The 23,758-nt window shown below is 33.6% G+C and overlaps 1 protein-coding gene across 1 annotated transcript in view; it reads left to right on the top strand.

The window, feature by feature from the left end:
- Positions 1–23,758, top strand: part of LOC140446678 (ovochymase-like) — a 97,060-nt gene that overhangs the window by 71,753 nt on the left and 1,549 nt on the right. The window contains exons 10-12 of the mRNA XM_072539273.1: positions 4,432–4,637; positions 9,052–9,239; positions 13,856–14,095. Of these exons, the coding sequence (XP_072395374.1) occupies positions 4,432–4,637; positions 9,052–9,239; positions 13,856–14,095 (634 nt within the window). The remainder of the gene's footprint in view (positions 1–4,431; positions 4,638–9,051; positions 9,240–13,855; positions 14,096–23,758) is intronic.

Here is a 23,758-nt window from a genome sequence, read left to right as displayed (position 1 = left end):
AACTTCAGGTGATTTTTCCCATGGTCTAAACATTTTCCTTATACACAAATAGACATTTTCAAATTTGTTCAAGTTTGTAAACAAACAAAAAATACTACAATTTTTATAACTACTCACAACAAGTCCAGTCCTTTAGATAAGGCACATGTGGTATTTTTACAACCGGATTACTCATCGTAAATCAATCAGTTTAAAACTTGAAAATTGATACTTGGCATTAGTACAACTAACATAAGTACATAAACGAAACCAACGTCGAACAAGTGGACAAATATGCATACCTGGGAACAATGATTAACTCCACAAATTATTACAACCAGAAGATAAAAATAAGAATAGAAAAGGCTAGAGCAAATTTCAACAAAATGAGACGAGTTCTATGTACCAGGGATTTAAAACTGGAACTAAGAGTTAGGTTGGCGAGGTGCTATGTTTTTTCGACTTTATTTTATGGAATGGAATCTTGGACCTTGAATGCGACATCAATGAAAAAACTGGAATCATTGGAGCTGTGGGTGTAGAGAAAAATTCTGAAAATATCATGGACAAAACACGTCACAAACAAAGAGGTTCTGGGAAGGATGAACAAAGAAATGGAAATTTTAAATTCAATAAAAACAAGAAAATTAGAATATTTAGGACATATTACACGTGGAGAGAAATACACCTTGCTCCAACTGATTATGCAGGGAAATATCCAAGGAAAGAGAAGCATAGGAAGGCGTAGAATGTCATGGCTGCGCAACCTGAGAGAGTAGTACGGATGTACATCAAATGAACTTTTCAGAGCAGCCGTCTCAAAAGTCCGAATAGCTATGATGATTGCCGACCTCCGCCGCGGAGATGGCACTTGAAGAAGAAGATTAGTACAACTAAAATTGTTAGACGATTATATTTAGACGAAATATTAAGCAATATAATCGAAACTTTTTTCTACTTTTAAGGACAAAATAGCAAGTTCATTTGCAGAACGTAATTCAACATTATTCTGCACATTATATTTGAAGCTTCTTCTTCTTCTTCAAGTGCCATCTCCGCGGCGGAGGTCGGCAATCATCATAGCTATCATAGCTCATAGATGCTTCATATTTGAAGCATTATTTGGTTAAAACATCTCATTTTTGGTGGTAAAAAATATATTAAATGCATGTAATAATTTGTCTGGACTAAAGGTGGTAAAAGATGGTCTGGAAGTTATATTTTTGTTTGAATTTACCGACGGACGATAGATAGGTGGTGTTAACTATACCACAATCTATGTTATTTTATCGGTTATTAAATTATTCCTTTCATGTAGTTCACAAAACTAACAAAATGTAACTTATTTGGTTTTGGCAGTAAACCGACGATATACTTGTAATGATTTTGAGAAAAAGTGATTTTAAAAAAAAAGCATAATTCAAGAAAATTAATACGTATACATTTTATTCTCAAATAATTTTTTTCAATTACCTATGTTAAAAGATATTATTTGTAACTATAGTTCATAAATATTTAAGTTATCTCTCTTTTCATAACCTTTTATAGTACTAATAATGAAAAACTAAAATTTTTTAAAATAAATATTTATCTTAAACAATTAAACAAATAATTTGGTTAAATAAACAATTTACGAATTAACTAAATGCATTTTTATGATGATACCCAAGATATTGCGCATCATAGACAACTCATTTCTTAAGGAATAGTTTTAAATTTTTTTATCAAAGCTTGAATTTTTTTAAAAATTTTAAAATGGTTTTTTGTAAAACCATTTCGAATAAATATAAATTAACTTCCTACATTTTGATGTGAGTTATTTTATATATTTGTCACAGTACGGTTAAAAAGCTATTTTACAATATTTTTTTTTATTAACTTCATTGAGAACAAAAATCTGCCCATTGGGCATTAAGCATTTGTTATGGTAAAAAAAAAATAGACATGTAGAGTTACTTCAGTGAGTAACCTCTTTACAATTCTAAAATTAAAATTTTATTAGTTTGAATACACTTAATATGTTCAGTTGGACAAGTCGGACGGCAATTGCCGTTTTAGTCTACGCACTTCAAAGACGTTCCGCACAATTAGTTGTCGAGCAAACGCATTAGGATGCACTAGCCAAAATCCCCACTAACAAACAAACTGTTAACTTTAAAGATTTAAAGAAAAAATAGCTAGACACAGATTCACACGTCATTAAAGCCCATCAGGCAAAGGCCCCTCAGGCATGCCCTTCAGGCAAAACCCTTCAGGAAACAGCCCTTCAGGACCAATTGCCCTAGGCAAACGCGAAACCTGAGCATTGAGGCCGTGTGCGACAAGCACGGGCTTGATGGCCAGACCCATCGATCACTCAGCCGGCAAGGAGACCAAAACTAGTATTTGCCAAATTGGCGACTGTTTGATCGAGCACACAACTTCCGAACAGGGGGCCGTCAGCCTCCTGCCGACCCCCTGATCGGACACACATTTTTTTCCGGGACACAGAGCCCAAAGTCATGCAAAAGTTAAACTCAGTAAAGTAAATAGGGAGAAAAGCTACACTAAGCTACCCCTACAGTCAGGTGGCCTAACCACAAGTCAGGAAAAACGGAGGGTGTTTTCTTTTCCCAAAATCATAAATATTTATGAAATATACCAAGAAAATTAGTTAAATTAACGCAAATGTGCGTGACAGATTCGTATGCGCAAGTAAAGATAGGAAGCAGAACATCGATACCATTTGGTATAAATTCAGGACTTAGGCAGTGGGACCCCTTGTCACCGTTGCTGTTTAATTTTGGTTCAGAATATGCAATAAGTAAAATATCGTCTGGGCTGACAGAAGGATTTGCTGATTAAGGATCAAAACTGTTGGCCTTTGCTGATGATATAGATTCAGTTACGCATTCTACAAGAGACGTGAAAGAGGAAACCGGTAGTCTGGGTCTCCGAGTAAATGAAGAAAAGACGAAATACATGGTAGTAACCAAAAATCCAAGACCAAGAATTAGGCAGAACATCAGTATTAATGATCACAACTTCGAAGTAGGAAAGGAGTTTAAATACCTGGGGGCGATAATCACAGCGGACAACTACATAGAAAAAGAGGTCTCAGCAAGGGTACAGCGGAAAATAGAGCATTATACTCCCTTTCAACATTATTAAGATCGAAGCTGCTAAAAAGAAAATCTTAATTAACACTGAACAAGTCGATTATTTGCCCAATTATTGCATATGGTAGTGAAACATGGACTCTCAACCAGCGGGAAATCAATAAGCTTCTAGTATTTGAAAGAAAGGTTCTCAGAATAATATTTTGCCCTCAAAGAGATGAATTCACAGGGGATTGTAGAAGACGCCGCGATGCTGAATTGGTGACTCTGGATGGAACTAAAAACATAGTTAGACATATCAAGGCAAACTGAATAAGACGGACAGGTCACGTGGTACGATTAGAGGATGACAGAGTGTTAAAGACAGTGTTTTTTAAAAAACTAGATGGTAGAAGATCAGTAAGCCGACAGAGAAAAAGATAGAAGGATGACGTTGAAGCCGATTTGTCTAGAATTGGGGTACAACAATGGGAAATAGAAGCGCAAGATCGTAGAGGATGGAGGGCGATAGTGGATGCGGCGAAGACTCACCCCGAGTTGTAAAGCCAGTGAAGAAGAAGAAGAAGAAGAATAACTATAAACTCAAACTTACTTGAATATTTGAGATATTGTCCTTATTCGCACTCGAAATTAAAGTTTTTTTGCATTTCTAGAAGACTTCAATTTCAAGATTTTCTAATTTTCAAAAAATCTACTTTTGAAGTAACTTAACAGAGTCTTTTAAAAGATTTTTTATCATTTTTTAGTAAAATTGTATAACTTTTTTATATAAATTCTTTCGGTCTTTACCTTCACATGGTAATTAAAATCAAATAGCGATCTTACATTGTTTATATATTGTTTACATGTTAAAATTACGTTTAATCTTTTTGCATATTTTGTTTTTTACATATTATTATCGCCAAATTTTATCAAAAGCACAAAATTGTTACTTTCCTGGTCTGTACTTGCCAATTGTGCAAAAAAGCATTTGGGTATAAGCCTCCTTTTAAAGACAGTTTAGCTTACTTTTAAGTTAGCTTTAAGTAAGTTTAGCTAGTTATAACAGTAAAGCTTACTTTATTTAGTAACTAGTCATGGACTCAAATATGCTATTTAAAAAAGTTGTTTCTCTAATAAAGCAGTAATAATTGATAGAGATAGTTTCTACAACTAAAAATTAAATCAATATACCGAATTCTAGTGATAGCAGACAAAATATATTTTTTAAGCTTTTGTGAAAAATATATATTATAAATATTTTATCACTTTTTACGGTAATAAGCAAAATATAACCTCTCAGATCCACTCGTTTATGTTGTAAAAGGTTATCATAGGAACCCTGTTTTATTTGTGTTTAAAGGTTTTCTTTTAGGAGTCTGACAAAAATAATGGCTTAGAGGGATTCATTCATGGAGGAACAGAAGCAGATTTAAAAGAGTTTCCGTGGATGGCCCGTCTTGGATACTTAAAAGAAAATAAACTAGAATGGAATTGTGGAGGTTCACTAATCAGTCCACGTTACATCTTAACTGCTGCACATTGTGTAACGGAGCAAATTCAGAATAAGGTTGGACGACTGTGAGTACTTTTATTATTATTCTAGATTTAGCCATACGGTTCACACTCCCTCTAAGGGGAAAATTCACTTATCCCAGATACCTAAGGTATCAAAAGGATTGAGCTCTGGTAGAACTCTTTCCATGTTATAGAGCCCTGATATAGATATATGATAGAGAGATATTTTCGTACACTTCTGGATGTTCATTCAGACCTAGTTTTTTTATGTTTTCTAGGAGGTTCTTTGGAATGACTTTAGTAGTAGAGAGAATAATAGGTAGTGTCTGGATACTTTCCATTCTCCACTGTCTTCGTATTTGAATTTCCAGATCCCTGTATTTGGCGATTTTTTCGTTCTGTTTAACACGAAGATTATTTGTGTTGGGTATCACCACATCAATTAATATTGTTTGTCTATTTAGTTTATTAACTAGTATGACATCTGGTCTATTATGTGCCACTGTTTAATCCGTGAGCACAATACGGTCCCAGTATAGCTTGTAGTTGTCATTCTCAAGTATACTCTCAAGAACGTATTGATAATATGGAAGATGGTTTGTTTGAAGAAGTCCCAGTTCGATAGCTATCTCTTGATGAATGATCTTTCCTACTGAGTCGTGCCGTTCTTTATATTCAGTTGGAGTAAATGCCTGACAGCCCCCGGTAAGATGTTGGATGGTTTCCTGAGCTTGACATCCATATCGGCATTTGTAATTTTGGACCTGAGGGTCTTTGACGATATATTTCAGGTAATTTTTGGTTGGTATAACCTGATCCTGAATGGCCAGTAGTGAACCTTCTGTTTCAGGGAACATCTTTCCTGATGTCAGCCAATAGTTCGACGCTATATTGTCGACATGATCTTGACTGACCTCATTGGGATTACCCATCCAGGTGCGCATTTTTTCGTCCTTAGTAAGATGGTTTATGCGCATTGTTGGTTCACTCAGTTTGATCGGTGTTGTATCATCTATTGCACAAATCGCGCGATGTAGAGTAGATGTCTCAGCCTGCACCTGAAAATAAGTTCTTAAATTAGTAATTTGTTTTTCTAGTTGCTCACTTATATCCATAAGTTCTCGTTCTCCTAAATACTGCGGTAATGTCGTTATTTCTACTGCACTTCGAGGATGATGTTTTTGTGCCTTTGTGAGGTGTGATTCGTACTTTTCGCTGAAGATTTTCTATATCGGTTTTTGTCCACTTAACTTAAACAAATTTTTACTGTTAAGGTGTGAACGAAGCAGCTCTTTTACCCTTCGTATAAACTTAGTAGTTATCTCAGTTTTCATTTGTTTATGGTCAATCTTTTGCGCCTGCTTTATTCCGAGGTATTTATATATATCATTTTCACCCATGGCCTCGATGTTCTGGCCGTTTTGCATATCGAAGTGCATTTTGCATATGCACTTGTCAAGACCGAAGTGCATACTAATATCATTAGAGAAATTATCTAGTATCTAATTAATATCATTGATTAATGGCATTCCTTTATTTTCTTCAAATCGTTTCTTATTTAGGAATTCTATTGAATAGCTTTCATCACTAGAAGCGGTACAAGATTGATTTGCCATTATTTCAGATATATTGCATTCGGACGTAAATGTCTGATTGTCTTTTTTTAAGTACTTTATAGAGTATTGTGAATTTTTTCCAGATATACTTCTAATCATGTTCCAAATTTGACCAATTGGAGTAGATCTATTGATTTCTGAAACAAACTTTTGCCATGACTGTTGCTTGCTTTTTTTAATAATAAATCTACATTTAGCTCTTATCCTTATAAATTCCAAATGATTTTCAGTAGTTTTATATCGTTTATATCTATTAAAAGCCGATTTAGATTCCCTTATTGCCTGTTTGCACACATCGTTAGAAAAAAGGCGAAATTTATTAGCTGCATTAATGATGACTATTGAAAAACGATGTTTTCTCATTAATACCTTGTTCTGAGTCTAACATTTCTCTAAGATTCAGCTGATGAAGAAATCAATGTTGAGAACAGTGTCCAGTTGGCTTTATTTAAGGACCATTTGGTGATGTGTGTATTGTGCTTATGGTACAACAGATTGTTAACTAAGATGGGAAAGTGATTACTTCCATATATATCAGGTAAAGCATTCCACGATAAATTAGGTTGTAAGTTTGGTTCACAAATTGACAAATCAATTGCTGAAAACTCTCCTGTTGCTGAATTATATCGAGTATTCCTGCCGTAGTTTCTATTTTTTCTTCCTATTTTTGTCAGTTTTTTTGAGCCCCATAATGAATTATGTGCATTAAAATCTCCCAGTATAATTCGAGGTGTAGGAATCTGACATAAAATATTAGAAATGTCTGCTATGCTTGGATCAGAATTAGAAGCGATGTAAAGACTGCAGATGTTAACTTTTAGTGGACCTACTAAGCACATCGCTACAGCTTCTAGATTTGTTATTAGAGGAATACTGCAATATTCATAGGAATTCTCAATAAAAATTGAAACTCCACCACTGGCATGTTCTTGATTTTGCATAATTTTAGATACGCTTGATTTCTCAAATTTTGAATTTTATTATTTTAAAATGAGTTTCTTGTTAACAAATTATAGAAGGATAATTTTGAGCAATTATTAGTTGTAACATTTCTAAACGGGTATAATAACCGTTCAAATTCCACTGTAGAATAGACTTGAATGTGAGCTTATGTAGAAGGTTCTACGAACGAGTCGCTATCGAGATGAGGTTTTAGTTGTCGAGTAATTGAATTAATTATTTTAGTACATCGCGATTTCATTTTTTTTTATGTAATGTGATGATAGATTTCTTTTAACAAATTAAGTAAGCCTAATGTGTCTTCTGTATAAGTTTTACTCAATTTATCTGGAGATCCTAAACATTTTCAAAAAAATCAGTTAGTTGATCAAAATTTAATATTTGTGTTAGTATTATATAAGTTTATTATGTAGTAATAAAATCTTTTATGGGTTCCATACTGTTAGCAATAGTCTCAGAATTATCAGTAGTTTTGGATTTTTTAAGTTTTTGTATTGGTTTTGTAAAATTTTCTTTAGGTTCTTGTAAAGGTGGGGTTAAAATTTCATCAAGGCGGCTTAGCTGTGTTTACTTCTTTACTAGGTGTATTAGTTGTTTCAAGTTTATCAATGGTATCTATTGATAGGGCATGCAAGTGTTGAGGAAGAGTTTGGGATTGATGTATGCGGTTGTGAAACATTAGGTGTTGTTGATAACTGGGTAGTTATTATATTTGTATCTGTGCATGTAGTTTGAGAACTTGGGAATGATGTTGAGGGTGATATTTGGGATGCAGTTAATCTTGGTGTAGTTAATGAAGAAGGTATCTTCTTCTTCTTCTTCTTCGTCTAGCCATTCACGTCCACATCTGAACATAAGCCTCTTAAGTCTTCCTTTCCATTGTTTTTTATTGTACGCTACTTGTAGCCAATTTTTCCCGGCAGTCCTTTTCAGATCATCTGTCCATCTTATAGGAGGTCTGCCAGAATGAAGAAGGTATAGTCGAGGATTGTAAGAAAAAGGAATTTGCTGAAGATGCTGATGTGATCGGGACGTCACGTGGAAAAGTATTAACTACTGTATTTATAGTAGTAGTTGGCACTGTTGTTGTTAAGTTTTGATTTGGATTTGTACAGGATGGACAATTTGCTACGAAATGGTCAGATTGTTTACAATAGTAACACATGTTTTTCTCAAGAGAAGAAAATACGATAAGATTTTTGATCGTGGTTTATGACAATTGAGGAAGAAATTAATGTAGCTTCCAAAAGAGAGATAAATGTATGTCTTCGAAAGCTTAGTATATGTCTATATGCTGGGTTTGTGGTACCTATTCGTAAAAAATTAATTGGAGTTAATAAATTGAGTCCTAACTTTTTAAGCTCAGATTCTATGAAAGTGTGAGGAATACTAGGGCAACTAGGATTGATAGTTATTCTTCGATTGTCAGCATTCATGACAGTTTCTACTAATTCTTCACTAGCTAGGTAAATACAAATACGGTGATTTGAAATTCGTGATAAAAAAATAATATATCTTGGTTCTATAATTTACCCAGTGCAAGTAGATATTCCTTAAGTTTGGCGTTTTGCTGAGCATTGTATAAAATAGCTTGTTTCTTGTATGGTAATTTTGGAAATGAATTAATTAATGCTGCAGAATATAAAGTTAACCTGTTAGCATAAATAACTGTTAAAACTTCTAGAACGTTTCTTACAGGTTGTTGATTTGTATAAATCCAAGTCAGCACACTATTCTTCACACTCACAATCACATTTCAATTTTTTACAATCAAATATATTTCACAAATCATTATAGAATAATATTAATAATCTAATATATAGAATTTATGTGTCAGCAAATTGTAACGTTATTAAAAATTGAATAAGATTTATGTATTATACCCGATTTGGTATTTTCAGATCTTACGTATTATTGGGAGAACACGACACAGAAAACAATATTGATTGTAAACCAAATGGATACATCTGCAATAATGATCCTGATCGCATTGATATTTCAAGTATAATAATACATGAAAACTACGACTCCAAAGTTCAAAGTAATGATATTGCCCTATTAGAACTAGATAGGAATGTTGATTATACAGGTAAGATATAGCAATATGTATGTGAATAAGGAAACAAATACCAAGTAGTTGAAATCTGTTAATTTTAAATTCAAGGTGATGAAGTTTTTATTGTTTTAATCTAATAATATTGATACTAAAGTCTTTAATTCAAATTAGACTTTTGGAGACCGGCCCTGGCAAGGTATGGTTAAGTTGTACTGATATTGTACTCCTAGTTTTTAATAAAACCAAGTGGTTTTATTAAATAGTTTTTTAAGTCATCTATACGTAATTATTCTTTTATTATTGTGAAAAAAAAACGTCAAATAATAAATATATACTACCGTACAATTATTTTGTAAGGTTAGCTGCTATAAGTAGCTTATAGTAGCATGCAATACTTGAGGAGCAAAGTGTTCAACCAATGCATCCTTCCTATCATGACACATGGATGTCAAATCTGGACCCTAACCAAGGCAAACATGAATAAACTAGCCACAACAGAAAGAACAATGGAAAGAGCAATGTTAGGTATACGACTGTCAGATAAAAAGAGGAATGACTAGGTAAGATCCAAAACAAAAGTCGAGGACATAGCAACAAAAATTGCCAAAATTAAATGGAGCTTAGCGGGCCACACTGCTAGACAAAAAGACCAACGTTGGAATACTACAATACAACATTGGAGACCTTACGAAAGTAAACGACTAAGAGGAAGACCACAGATGAGATGGGTTGATGACGTTAAAAGAATAGCCGGAACAAATTGGAAATATGTTGCTCAGGATAGAGACCGATGGAAGGAGTTGGGAGAGGTCTATATCCAAACATGGACGACAGAAGGTTGAGAAGAAGAAGAAAAACATATAGAGGATACATCATTTATGTTTTTTAAATAACTAACATATAAAATCAGAATTTGGTGTTTATTGAAAGTAAACTAAATGCACGACCAAATACTTACCATGTCGGGATAGTATTATCAGGTTTTTTCCCTGGTGTTACCCTCATAATTTACTATGGAATCACTAACAGGAGATTACACTGCCATCATGGTATGTGTTTGTCTTTTTAAAGACGAATTACATGCTATGATTTTTTCTGACGGATATTCTCAAGTTAAAGTTGATTTTATGTAATCGAATGAAGTATCTTACAAGTAAAGTCGTCCCAGGAACGCAACTCAACAATATTGGCAATATCATTTTAGAGTCGTCTACTTTAAAATGTATAATGTATAATGTATAATGTATAATGTATGTCTGAATTGTCAATATAAATGAGTCAGATAAAATTTAATTTTTAGAAGAATTTTTTACCAAGTAACAAAGAACAAAATTTGTTCAATTTACTGTTTGTATTTTGAAAACGATTTCCGAAGTGGAAATTGAAATGTCAATAAACTTACTTTTACCTTTAACTGTGGCTTATTTCCATTTAAATAGTAATTGTTGTCTAAAAACAACATTTTGAAATATTTGAATGGCGACTTTATCATCCACCACAGAAAAGTTATTTTCGGAAATGTGCACAGGATATTGAAATTCTGTCGTGCTTTTACTTTGTTGTTTGCCTTTAGGTAGGGTAGTATTGTTGTTAATCTCTTTAGATGGTCTAGGTATCTGATGTTGTGATCGTGTTTTTAGAGGACTCAAAGCAGATTTAGATATACTGCAAATAGATTTAGGCGTACTAGAATAAAAGTCATGATGAGATAAAGTAATATTATTAGTTTTATTCCTGAACTTCTATTCAAAATGTTTGGCAAAAGCGTTAGGAACAAGTTCACGTAAAGTCATCTCTATACCATTTGAAATTAAACGACTAATTATAATATTAGTTTTCTGACCTTAAATTTGTCGTATTTTTTTCCAAAGTTGGTTAGGATTGGAGTTTTCGTTGATAGCTAATAAGTAATCATGCGAGGATGATTTTTTACTTTTTTAACTACGTGTTTGGCTTTGGCTTTGAATTTTTTGTAATTTATTAGATTTTGAAGGTTTCTATTTTTTTGGTACTTATTTAAAGCTTTAATGGATAGACAAATCGTTTCTTCACAAGAAGAGTTCCACCAAGGGACTGCTTTATGATTTGGAGAGAATGATGTTTTGCCAATGTGAGTCTTAGCAGCTGAAAGAATAGTGTCTGATATTGACGTTAACAAATAGTCTACATCACTGATTACTAAATGATCATGAGCGAGCAAGAGAGTGTCAACAGCTTTTGAATACTCTGGCCAGTTAGCTTTATTTATGTGCCAGTAGCTTTTGGCAGAGGCAGTCCCACTACAATTATTGGAAATTATTATAGGATAATGATTGCTATCAAAGAGATCGTCAGCTATTTGCCAGGTTAAAAAAGTGCAGATTTAGGGTCACTAACACTAAGATCTATAGCAGAGAAAGATCAAGAGGAAATATTAAAATAAGTATTAGATCCTGTGTTTAGACATGAGTTTGTGCAGTTAATAATATTTTTCAACTACTTTTCCCCGTACAAATGTTGATTGAGAACCCCACATACTGTTATGTGCATTGAAGTCTCCTGTGAGTATAAACAAGTGTGGTAGTTTTAATATAAGATCTAGAAGCTCTTCTTCTTTTAGAGAATGATTTGGGGGAATATATATGAAGCAGAGACACAAATATTGACGCACTTCCACTAGCTCTGAAGCAGTTCGTCCTATTGAAGTGTCCTAGTGAAGCTGATTTAGGAGTTGTGAAGGTTGTTGTGTCTGGTGTGTTATTATAGTTTAAGTTTAGGGGGCTAGCGGTAACCAGTAACGAAGGTGATTAGAGACTTGTGTCAGTGGAATGAGTTCTTTTTATGCCAGAGTTCGAAGGGACATATACTGGTGTTAGAGACTGTTTATTTCGGATTGTTATGTCAGTAGGAGGGTTATGTAAATAGATTTCTTCTTTTGTGGAGGGTGAAAGAAAAAATATACTAGAGGTAGGATCAAGTGGGATTTGGCTAGAAGTTGTATTTGGACAGGGATTGCTAGATATTTCTTGAGGGTTGGGGCAGGAGTCTGCAGTGTGTCCAGATTGCTTACATAAAAAGCATTCAAGTTTGTCCGAAGTAATAAAGATCCTATAATTTGTATTTTCATATGAGATTACAATTGAAGTATTTAACTGAAAGTATTCTTATATGTGAGCATATTCGTCTTCCGTGAACTACATCGGATAAGCGAAATAGGGGAAGCAAGTTGTAATCCAAGTTCATTTTTAAGTGGTTAGTTTATTTAACGAAGGACACACGTTATAAAGTAGTAGCCTCTTTGCAGGTGTAATAAGTCTGCAAATAGATTATTTGATTTGTATCAGAAATAGTCGGATTATTTTTTAGAAGATTATCTACTATGGTTACGAAAGAAAGATAGATTCATATACGCTGGTAAGAAATACGGGAAGCAAAGGTTATTTCTTTAGGGATAACAATTTCGCCGAGTGCCGTTATGTAATCCAATAGCACTATGTCTGGGATAGCGTTCATAACAATGGCTTGAGTTCTACATGTTGCTGTTATAAATTTTTTCTGTGTGATTTTGGTTACTGCGACAAAACTAGGTTGAGCTGTTTGTAATGATGCCATAATTTGATTTAAATGTTTTGGATGCCAAAACATTATTAAGTATGGCCAGAAACGACTGGCGAAATCTGAGCACCGAGGTCATGTGCGGCATACATGGGCTCGGTTGCCGGAACCCACTCGAACACCCAGCCGTCGAGGAGAACAAATTTATTTTGCCAATTTGGCGGCTGAGTGAACGAGCACACATATTTCCGGACAGAGAGACATCAGCCCAGGCTGGTGGCTCTATATTCGGAACACACGCTTTTTATTTTTCTTTAGGGATACCAAGTCCCGATGTCAAGTTAGAGTAACTTCAATAGAGTCAGTAAAGTAAATAGGGAGAGAAGCTGATATGTGTGCTACCTCTACAGTTAGGTGGTCAAATCACAGTCATTAAAAGCAGACGGTGTCTCATTTCCCGGGGCACCCTAAGTAACTTTCAGATCATAAGCCTCCTCACGTAAGTCACACGATGAGGAGGGGTGGAGGAAAAGCCTAAGGGGTAGATAGGTACCACTTCAATAGCGAAGTGTGAACGGTTTGATCTTCGGACATGTGGATCCCACTATACAATGGTATACACGTGTACCTAGGGGCAGGGTTCATCACTGCGCTCGCGCGCGTGTGTGTGTGTGTGTGTGTGTTAATCGTTTGGACAACGTCTAATTTTCGATTGAAACATGTACATTTCCGTAAAGTTAGATCCTGAAGCAAAGATCTTGTGTCACAATATATTTAAAATATAATACCGTCAAAATGTAATTTAGGGGTCTAGTCATTTGACTTCAATTTGTGGCTAGTTTTAACTACTTTTAAGATGTAAGTCTTTACCAAAAGTTATATCAATTTTTAATTTAATATTTCGTGTCATTGTTTCATAAGGAAACGCGACAGATACGAAGCTACCTTTAAATAACTTGTTTCATGCACAATAAGACAATTGTGATACTTTTGGTAACAATACAGAAGAGTACTTTTAAAATACTAGCAGAAAAATATTTTCTAAAGAAAATTGTAATTTCCTGCATTTTCTGCAATATTAGAAAATATACTATAGATTTATTTATTTCTTATAGACTCGATTAAACCTATTTGTCTTCCTGAACCAAATGAAGAATCCTTAAGAAGTGGGGAATTACTTATAACATCGGGTTGGGGTATCACTGAAACAGGTAGTCGTTCCCAAGTGAAACTCAAAGTTCTTATCCCTTATCGCACCAAAGATGAGTGTGCTGAAGCTTTTAAAGATACAAGAGTCGAAATTAATGACAATCAAATATGCGCCGGAGGAGAAGAAGGCAAAGATTCTTGTCAAGGTAAATTTATTACATTTACATATTTAATACTAGCTTTTTACAAACTTAAGTTTAATTGTAGAATATACAGTTCTATTTATGCATAGTTTTTGTGTTAGAAAAGTGGTTCGTGTACTTTGTGATAAAAATAAAAGAATTCCATAGATCAGGATAATTATTTCCCTTATGCGAAATCAGGGGCTTCCATTGCTAAAGTTAGAATCAAGTAGTTGTGTGTAGCTTACGTTTCCCTTTCTAAATACAAGAGACGATAAGTTACAGTAACACGTTTTTACCTAAAACATTACATGAAAATAAATCAAAGTCTGGAGTTGACATTGGGAGTCCTCTGACCTGCGATCATATGATCTTGTGAGACACTGTTCTGAAATGTCTTCTTCTTCACTGGCTTTACAACAACTCGGGTAAGTCATCGCCACATCCACTATCGCCCTCCATCCTCTACGATCTTGTGCTTCTGTTTCCCATTTTTGTAGCCTAATTCTAGATACATCGGCTTCAACATCATCCTTTCATCTTTTTTTTGATCGGCCATCTTCTCTCGATCTTCTACCATCTGGTCTTTCAAAAAACACTGTCTTTAACACTCTGTCATCTTCTGATCGTACTACGTAACTTGCCCATCTTATTCGGTTTGCCTTGATATGTCTAACTATGTTTTCAGTTCCATACAGAGTCACCAATTCAGCATTGCGGCGTCTTCTCCAATCCCTTGTGAATTCATCTCTTTAAGGGCAAAATATTATTCTGAGAACCTTTCTTTCAAATACTAGAAGCTTATTGATTTCCCGCTGGTTGGGAGTCCATGTTTTACTGCCATATGTAATAATTGGGCAAAAAATCGACTTGTACAGTGTTAACTTAGATTTTCTCTTTAGCAGCTTCGATTCTAATAATGTTGAAAGGGAGAATAATGCTCTATTTCCCGCAGCTATCCTTGCTGAGACCTCTTTTTCTATGTGGTTGTCCGCTGTGATTATGAAGTGTCTTTGGAAGTCATACCTTTGGACGTGTTGACAACTTCACATACATTGGGTTGCTATTGACTGCTAATAATAAAACAAGCGAAGAAATCAAAAGACGAATAAATCTTACAAATAGGGCATACTATGGACTCCAAAAGCATTTCCACTCAAGAAACATTCAAAGAAGAACTAAAATTATTATATACAAAACATTGCTGAGGCCGGTCCTCACATATGGAGCAGAAACATGGACTCTAACGCAGAAAGATGAAAGACTTTTGGGAATATTTGAGCGTAAAATACTCCGCAAAATATTTGTAGCTATAAACGACAAAGGGCAGTGGCGCAGAAGATATAATTTTGAGTTGTATCAGCTCTTTGATGAGCCAGATGTCATAACGTTCATTAAAACACAGCGACTTAGATGGGCTGGACACATAATACGAATGCCAGAAAATATGATTGCTAAAAAGCTAACCACAGGAACACCTGTAGGAAGAAGAAGCAAAGGCTGACCGCGAATTAGGTGGTTAGATGGAGTTGAAACCGACTTACGGATATTAAAAATCAGAAGATGGCAACATGTTGCCAGAAACCGAACAGAATGGCGACGAATCTTAGAGCAGGCCAAGATCCACAGAGGATTGTCGAGCCAAAGATGATGATACTACTTCGAAGTTGTGACCATTAATACTGATGTTCTGCCTAACTCTTGGTCTTGGATTTTTGGTTACTACCATGGATTTCGTCTTTTCTTCATTTATTCGGAGACACAGACTACGTGTTTCCTCCTCGAGCTATGAAAACACCTCGCTTACGTCTCTTGTAGAATGCGTGACTGCATCTATATCATCAGCAAAGGCCAGTAACAGTTTTGACATAACTTTTAAAACTTTTTTTTATCAAAACTAAACCTCACTGCTCTCACTCCAAAAAATGAGTCGGGAAGTTTATTCTTGCTCTCCCATTATATCCATTGGCCTCAGATTTTTATCCCTACAATACAACGACCAGAAGTCTCCAGTAAGTTCGCCCTTCTTTAGTCATCTTACTCACTCGTTTGTGCCTTAATCTATATATTTTGAACTGGGCATCCCTCAGCTTCCATATGTAGTCCATCACTATTGTCGTCTAATTAGCTTTACTTGTGGATCACTTTCCAGCACCTTCACCAGATACCATTCTTTCAATTTGCCTTCCCAAATAAAACCTTATTTCTTCAGCGTTGAATGTGTTACAATATCCGAACACCTTACATAAACTAAGCTACTTGAACTTACCCTAATCAAACTTTACTTGACCAAACCTTGCTAAATTTCACGTAAGCACCTAAACTTGTTCGGTTCGTTGGCTTCATCGAATTTCATACTTTTTACCAGGGAATAAGTTAAAGTATCGATATCTTAGGTCCTAGATACTGGTTTAAAAATATTTTCTTAAATTGACAACAAAGCGCACTTTCTAAACGAAAGTTGTTTTTAAAGATATTTCGAAAACAAATGTTTTTCTTTTTACACTTATTTTCAATTTTAATTGCCTATGTATGGGAAAGCAGGCAAATTAAGAAAAAAAGTTACAGAATGGAGGTGTACACAAAGAACGGCACTAGGCTCGGTCGTCAGTCTGGTAGAACTAGAATCTTGGTCGGGATTTCTTTGAAGTTTAAGCATAAAGGGGTACAAAAAATAAATGAAACAATGTGTAAGGTAAAAGAAATAATAAATTAGACTTACTCACAATCCATTTAATTTAACTAATCAGACGACCGGTTTCGCTTTCTACAATATGCAAAGCATCTTCAGGTCACGATACAAAGTTAAATAAATGCTGAAAATAATAAACCCATATTAGGGTGTTGTCTAATAAACTTGATAAAACAAAGATAGGTGATATAAATTATATAAATTACAGTAATTATGCCAATATTACATGTCTGTGGTTTTTCAAAATGAATAAAATGTTTAAGCAGACGAGGTAAGACCCACAAATTGGTAAAATAGTCTATTAAACTGTAATGAATTAATAAATAAACAAATAAATAAAACATTACTTACATGCCGGTACTCTATTAATTGATGGTTGAAAGAACATGGTTCAAACTATCTTGTATTGTTGATTGGAGAACTCAAGTCAACTATTGTAATTGTTTAACAGTAAACGGGGAAGTTCTTGAGGAGACAGATTTTATCCAATCAAGTAGAGATAGGTAAATGTAATTGTTTGTTTGATGAAAGTAATGTTCTATACCATTAAGTTCTTTAAAGTTATTTATATTTATTCTGGAGATATATTTATGAAATGTGTGTTATTTATTGGGATTTTTATTTTTGTTTTGGAAGGTGACAGTTGTGAGACAATGAATAAGAACAGATGTACAAATTGTATGGGTGTGCAATTATATCAGCTTGTAATTATCAAATTTCTTTAATAAAGTTATGTTGTAATATGTGGCAAATGGTTGTAAAGTCCAATATATAAAGTTAAAAATTAAAATTGAGACACTTTAAGACACACAGAAAACACACAGAAAACACTTAAAAAAACGGGGGGACGAAACAGACATTAAATTTAAAAAGCGGAGGATTTTAAAAGAACTACATCTCTTACTTGGAGACAATGAGTTTTTTATGTTATATATCAGATTTTAGAGGTAAACTTGACAAATGTAGGTTAAAGTGTGACAGTTCTTCTTCTATTTTAAATGCTGTAAGTTAAGCTGTAAGTTAAGTTATCTAGTTTTATGAAATAAGCTGATATTAATAAATGTTTATTATATATCATATATATAAATTGTTATACATTTGTAATCAAAATGTATAACAAAATTACAAACTTTCTTTGAAATAATTGTTGGTGTGAGTTATCTGTCATGGTGTGTATAAATATTTTCAAATATTTATTCCAGTTCTGATATGTTAATATGGAACTTAAATAATAAGCAAATAAACTATTGATGATAAAATTATTGATAAATTAAAGAAAATTGACTGAATTATTAAGCATTCAATAGTTAGTTGGTAATTTTAATATCTGACAGTTGGGACCGGAAATTGGTTATACCAACAGGTAAAAAGTTCTCTATTTAAACCGGTGTAAAGCAAAATTATTCTTATTTCAATTTTTCTGTTCCATGAGCAGAAATATCATCACACCGACATGAACAATGATGAGTTTGTATAATAATTTCTGTAACACTTTAACAATTTCAAATTTATAGCAGTTTATAGTTAAAATATAATATTTCTATTTGAAAATGTTGATTTGCATATTATTAGGAATAACAAAAATCCATTTAATTAATACTGCTAGTCTGAACGACTTTACAATGTTGTGTTGGGGACAATCAAACCACGTGTTGAATTTAAAATCAAATATTTTGTAAAATGAGTGTATTTCGAAACCAGATGGGATGTAATAATAATTTTGAGTTAAATAAGTTGAGGTACCATACCAGTTCAATACTGATATTTAATATAGTTTTAGGAAAAGGAAAAGGAAAAAACTAGTTCCTAAAACTATACTTTTTAAATTTAATGTCTGTTTCGTCCCCCCGTTTTTTTAAGTGTTTTCTGTGTGTCTTAAAGTGTCTCAATTTTAATTTTTAACTTTATATATTGAACTTTACAACCATTTGCCACATATTGCAACATAACTTTATCAAAGAAATTTGATAATTAGAAGCTGATATAATTGCACACCCACACAATTTGTACATCTATTCTTATTTATTGTCTCGCAACTGTCACCTTCCAAAACAAAAATAAAAATCTCAATAAATAACACACATTTCATAAATATATCTCCAGAATAAATATAAATAACTTTAAAGAACTTAATGGTATAGAACATTACTTTCATCAAACAAACAATTACATTTACCTATCTCTACTTCATTGGATAAAATCTGTCTCCTCAAGAACTTCCCCGTTTACTGTTAAACAATTACAATAGTTGACTTGAGTTCTCCAATCAACAATACAAGATAGTTTGAACCATGTTCTTTCAACCATCAATTAATAGAGTACCGGCATGTAAGTAATGTTTTATTTATTTGTTTATTTATTAATTCATTACAGTTTAATAGACTAATTTACCAATTTGTGGGTCTTACCTTGTCTGCTTAAACATTTTATTCATTTTGAAAAACCACAGACATGTAATATTGGCATAATTACTGTAATTTATATAATTTATATCACCTATCTTTGTTTTATCTTTATTAGATAACACCCTAATATGGGTTTATTATTTTCAGCATTTATTTAACTTTGTATCGTGACCTGAAGATGCTTTGCATATTGTAGAAAGCGAAACCGGTCGTCTGATTAGTTAAATTAAATTGATTGTGAGTAAGTCTAATTTATTATTTCTGTTACCTTTTGAAATGGACTCACACAAGCAACACATGTGTTATCGAATGTAAAAAATTCGAAGAAAAAATGAAAATACTGAAAGCCAAGGGTAAACTAATGAACTATAAGCTACATAGAGTATATATAGCCAGATAGAAAAAGTAATATACAATACAACACCAACTTGTTCAAAAAACTAGCTGAAGAAAACACAATGACGGACCGAGAAACAAAACAGGCACATGAGCAGATCTAAAGATAATAACACAAACAGAAGTAAAAACAAATTGAAGTACAACTTAAACACAGAAAAGAACAAACCAATTTGGCAAATTGCATCAGTTTAATTCTTAGTATTTCAATTTCATAGTTTAATTTCTTCTTTTCTACAGTATTGATAATGCTTGGTAGACTCTTTTATTCTAGTCAACTACCCACTATCTAATAGATTGTAGTCTATTTCTTGCATTTATACTCTATGGACAGTTGCCCTCACTCTAACGCCCCAATTCCGTGGCTCTCGGGTAAAAGGGCATATCTCGAATTTTTTCCCGAAATGAATTAAAAATATGAAAATAAAGTAAATTTTTTGCTCTTCATTTGAGTAAAAGGATATATCTACAGTCTAAATAATTCCATTAGATTTTAGCATGTGAAAAGGGAGTCATTGAACAAAATCAACGTTTACAATGGAGTAAAGAGGATTAATTCCAGATATATGCTTTAGTTTCCAAATGTATTTACAAAATAAATTCGGGTAAAATGTTATATTAGTAGATAATTTTCTTTACCTGAATCATATATGAATCAAAAATGCAAGAATTGCGTTTGGGTAAAAAGGGATATCTAGAGATACTTTCGTTTACTGGAATCAGATGCACAAAATTTACTAATTATGATGAGAGTAAAAAGAGATATTTAGACATAATTTCATTTAACCAAATTTAATCAGAATGAGAACTCGCATGTAGCTGCCATGTTCATGTCTGTCATATACAATCATCCAACTCTAGAGGTGATTGACCACAAATTTCTAGTTCCTGGTCATACTCATATGTAGTGTGACACTGATCATGCTCTGATAGAAAAAATGAAAATAAAATCGAATATCCCAATTTATCACCCACACGACTGGATGCATTTGGTTCGCCAGTCGGGGAAGAAAAACCCATTTGTTGTGACAGAAATGAAGCAGTCAGACTTTTTCCAGTTCTCTGATTTGTACAAGTCGGCACTTCAAAATAAAAAAGTAAACGAAGACGGGGAAAAAGTTACATGGAGGAACATAAAGTGGCTCCGTTACATAAAAGAGACACGATAAGTCCTTTACAACCAAGTTTAGCGTGTTGTTCTTCAACCTTGGAAGTTTTAATACATTCATCCACATTCGCAAACATTTCTGGGTTTGTTTGCTTTAAATTTCTGCTTCACAATTCCAAGTTTTTACAAAAACCATTAATTTTATCACTCGTATCCAATACATGTGTATTGGCTCCTTGAAGCTGAATGTTCAAAATATTTAGTTTCTCGATTATGTTAACCAAGTAGCTCAATTTCATCAAAAATAAACTATCTCGAAACATCTCGGCCTTCGGTCTATTTTCTTCTTCTAGAAAAATAGAGATTTCATATCTTAATTCAAAAAGACGTTGTAAAAATTTCCCACGTGATCATCTTGCCTCACAATAAAATAATAATGCTGAATGTAATGTACCCATGCCTTTACAAAGTGCAGAAAAGATTATGGTTTTCAAAGGTCTCATTTTTATGTAATTAACTACTGTTACAACCGTTGTTAGCACAATATTCAGGCCAGGAGACATTTCTTTGGAAGTCAGAGCTTCTCTGTGGATCATACAGTGTGTCCATATACACATTGGAGACTCTTGTTTCACAAGCGCTTGTAGCCTATGAAATTTTCCGGACATTACACGAGCCCCATCTGTGCATATTCCGACGCAATTCTCCACTCTATTTTTGCTTTTGGTTTGCAAAAAAGTAGTTCTTCTACTAATGATATGCCATTACAAAATTGAACGTAGGCAATAAAATAAGCATCTTTATTGCTATCTGTTGCCTCATCAAGCTGAATGGAGAACAGCTTGTCGCGCAACTTCCCGAGTAGCTGATCCTGTACATCTTCAGCTATATCACAAATTCGACGGGCAACAGTATCATTTGATAGAGGTATAGACTCAAATTTTTGGCAAAATTATCTCCAAACATAGTTATCTATAATTTGAATTGCAGCTGGCAAAATAAGCTCTTCACCAATAAGGCTTTTACATCTAACTATTTGATGGGAGGTTTTATAAGAGGCAAGTAAAGCTTTTTCATTCACAGTCAAAGTTTTTTTAAAAATGATTTTGGTTTTTCATGTGATTTTAATTTTAACTTAAAGAATTCTCGGGGTTGATTAATGCACTCACTATGAAGCGTTTCCAAATGCCTTTTAAGTTTATTTGATTTCATGCTGTCGGCTGCTATAGTGTATTTTTATGTATGAGAGAGTAATAAAACAAAAAATTATGTATGCAAATCCCTAAACTGTTGATACGGGTGACTCAATGAAAAACAGATATTTGTCAACAAGTTTACAGAAGTATATAGGAAAACAATTTTAAATTGACTATGACCACCAGGTATAAAGGTTGGAGCAGAATAGAATACAATAGTTGTGAGGGTTACTAATCCCTAAATAAGGTTGCCAGTGTCGGAGTGATGGAGGTTAACAGGTACTAATGAATTTGCAAGAAATGTAAGATGTTTATTTTATTGGTTATATATAACCAATAAAAGTTTAATAAGTACCTACCTATTTGCAAAATAAAGTTTAATTCTTTAGATAAAATAAAACGTTTTATTTTATCTGAAATGAGTGCATTTCACGAAGTAAGGGTTTCAACAATCAAACATTTAATTCTTTAATTCCAGGAATCTACGACAGTAATTGACTAGATAATTACCTTCTAAACTTATTCCACAGAAAATGTGATAGTGGGTTTTTCCATTTTGTAGGAAGGTCCAAGTGGCGTATTCAAAATTCTTAACAGTTCACTAAAAGTAGGTAGTTCAGTTGCAAGGTGCAGTTTATTGTGTATACTAGTGTTATGGAAAATTTGGAAGTGCCGTGTAAACGCCGAAAAATTGGTCCTTTAACAGTTAATGAAAAAACATTAATATTTAATTGTTTTAAATCATTTACAGACAAACGTTTATGTGAAAGTGTTGATGAGACCGTTGAGTTAGTTAGCAGTACACTTGGTGTTGGGAAATCTACAATTTACAGAGTTATTAAAGAAGATAAATGTGGTAGTTTTCAAATGCCACGTAATGCTCCAGGGAAACCAAAATTTCAAATAGAATATCATTTTAAAGAAGGACTTCGACGGAAAGTGCATGAATTCTTCTTTAGACAAGAATTTCCAACATTGGATAAAGTTCTTGTCTCAGTTCGAGATGATAAGGATTACCCAGAAATGAGTCGAAGTACGTTATGGAAACTTTTAAAAGAAATAGGCTTCCGCTGGAAAAAGAATCCCAGAAAGTCTATTTTATTAGAAAGAAGCGATATTGTCATATGGAGAAGACATTTTCTAAGAACCATAAAGGAAATGAGAAACCAAAAAAGAAAAATATTTTATCTTGATGAAACATGGATCAACGAGGGTCATACACCAAATAAATTTTGGCAGGATGAAACTGTTACAAGTCAAAGGCACGCTTTTGTAAATAACTTATCTACTGGTTTAAACCCACCATCAGGAAAGCGACGCAGGCTGATAATAGTACACATTGGCAGTTCAGACGGTTTTGTTGAAGGTGGTTTATTAACTGTTGAATCAACTCGTACCGGTGACTAGCATGAAGACATGAACGCAGATGTCTTTCAAGAATGGTTCGAACAAATGATAGATCTTCTTCCTAAGAACTGTGTAATAGTAATGGATAATGCAAGTTATCACTCCAGACTTATAGAAGGACTGCCCACAACCAAGTGGTTAAAAAAAGACTTGCAGAATTGGCTGAGTTCAAAAAATATTACGTACCATCCCGGATCTATAAGAAAGGAACTTTATTCGTTGTGTGCCCTTCATAAAAAAAAATTTTAAAAATACGAAATTGATGAAATTGCCAAAAATCGTGGAATGACAGTACTTAGATCCCCACCATATCATTGTGAATTAAACCCGATTGAACTGGTATGGGCACAGATAAAGAGTGAAGTTTCAAGAAAAAATACCACTTTTAAAATTCATGATGTTAAACAGTTGTTTTGGAGGCCGTAAATAATGTAAAACCTGAAAACTGGGAAAAGGCAGTAAATCACACTATTAAAGAAGAGG

The sequence above is a fragment of the Diabrotica undecimpunctata genome, chromosome 7 (assembly GCF_040954645.1).
Source record: "Diabrotica undecimpunctata isolate CICGRU chromosome 7, icDiaUnde3, whole genome shotgun sequence".
NCBI classification, from domain to species: Eukaryota; Metazoa; Arthropoda; class Insecta; order Coleoptera; family Chrysomelidae; genus Diabrotica; species Diabrotica undecimpunctata.
The sequence above is the reverse complement of the archived record's forward strand: the minus strand, read 5'-3'. Positions and strand labels throughout refer to the sequence as shown.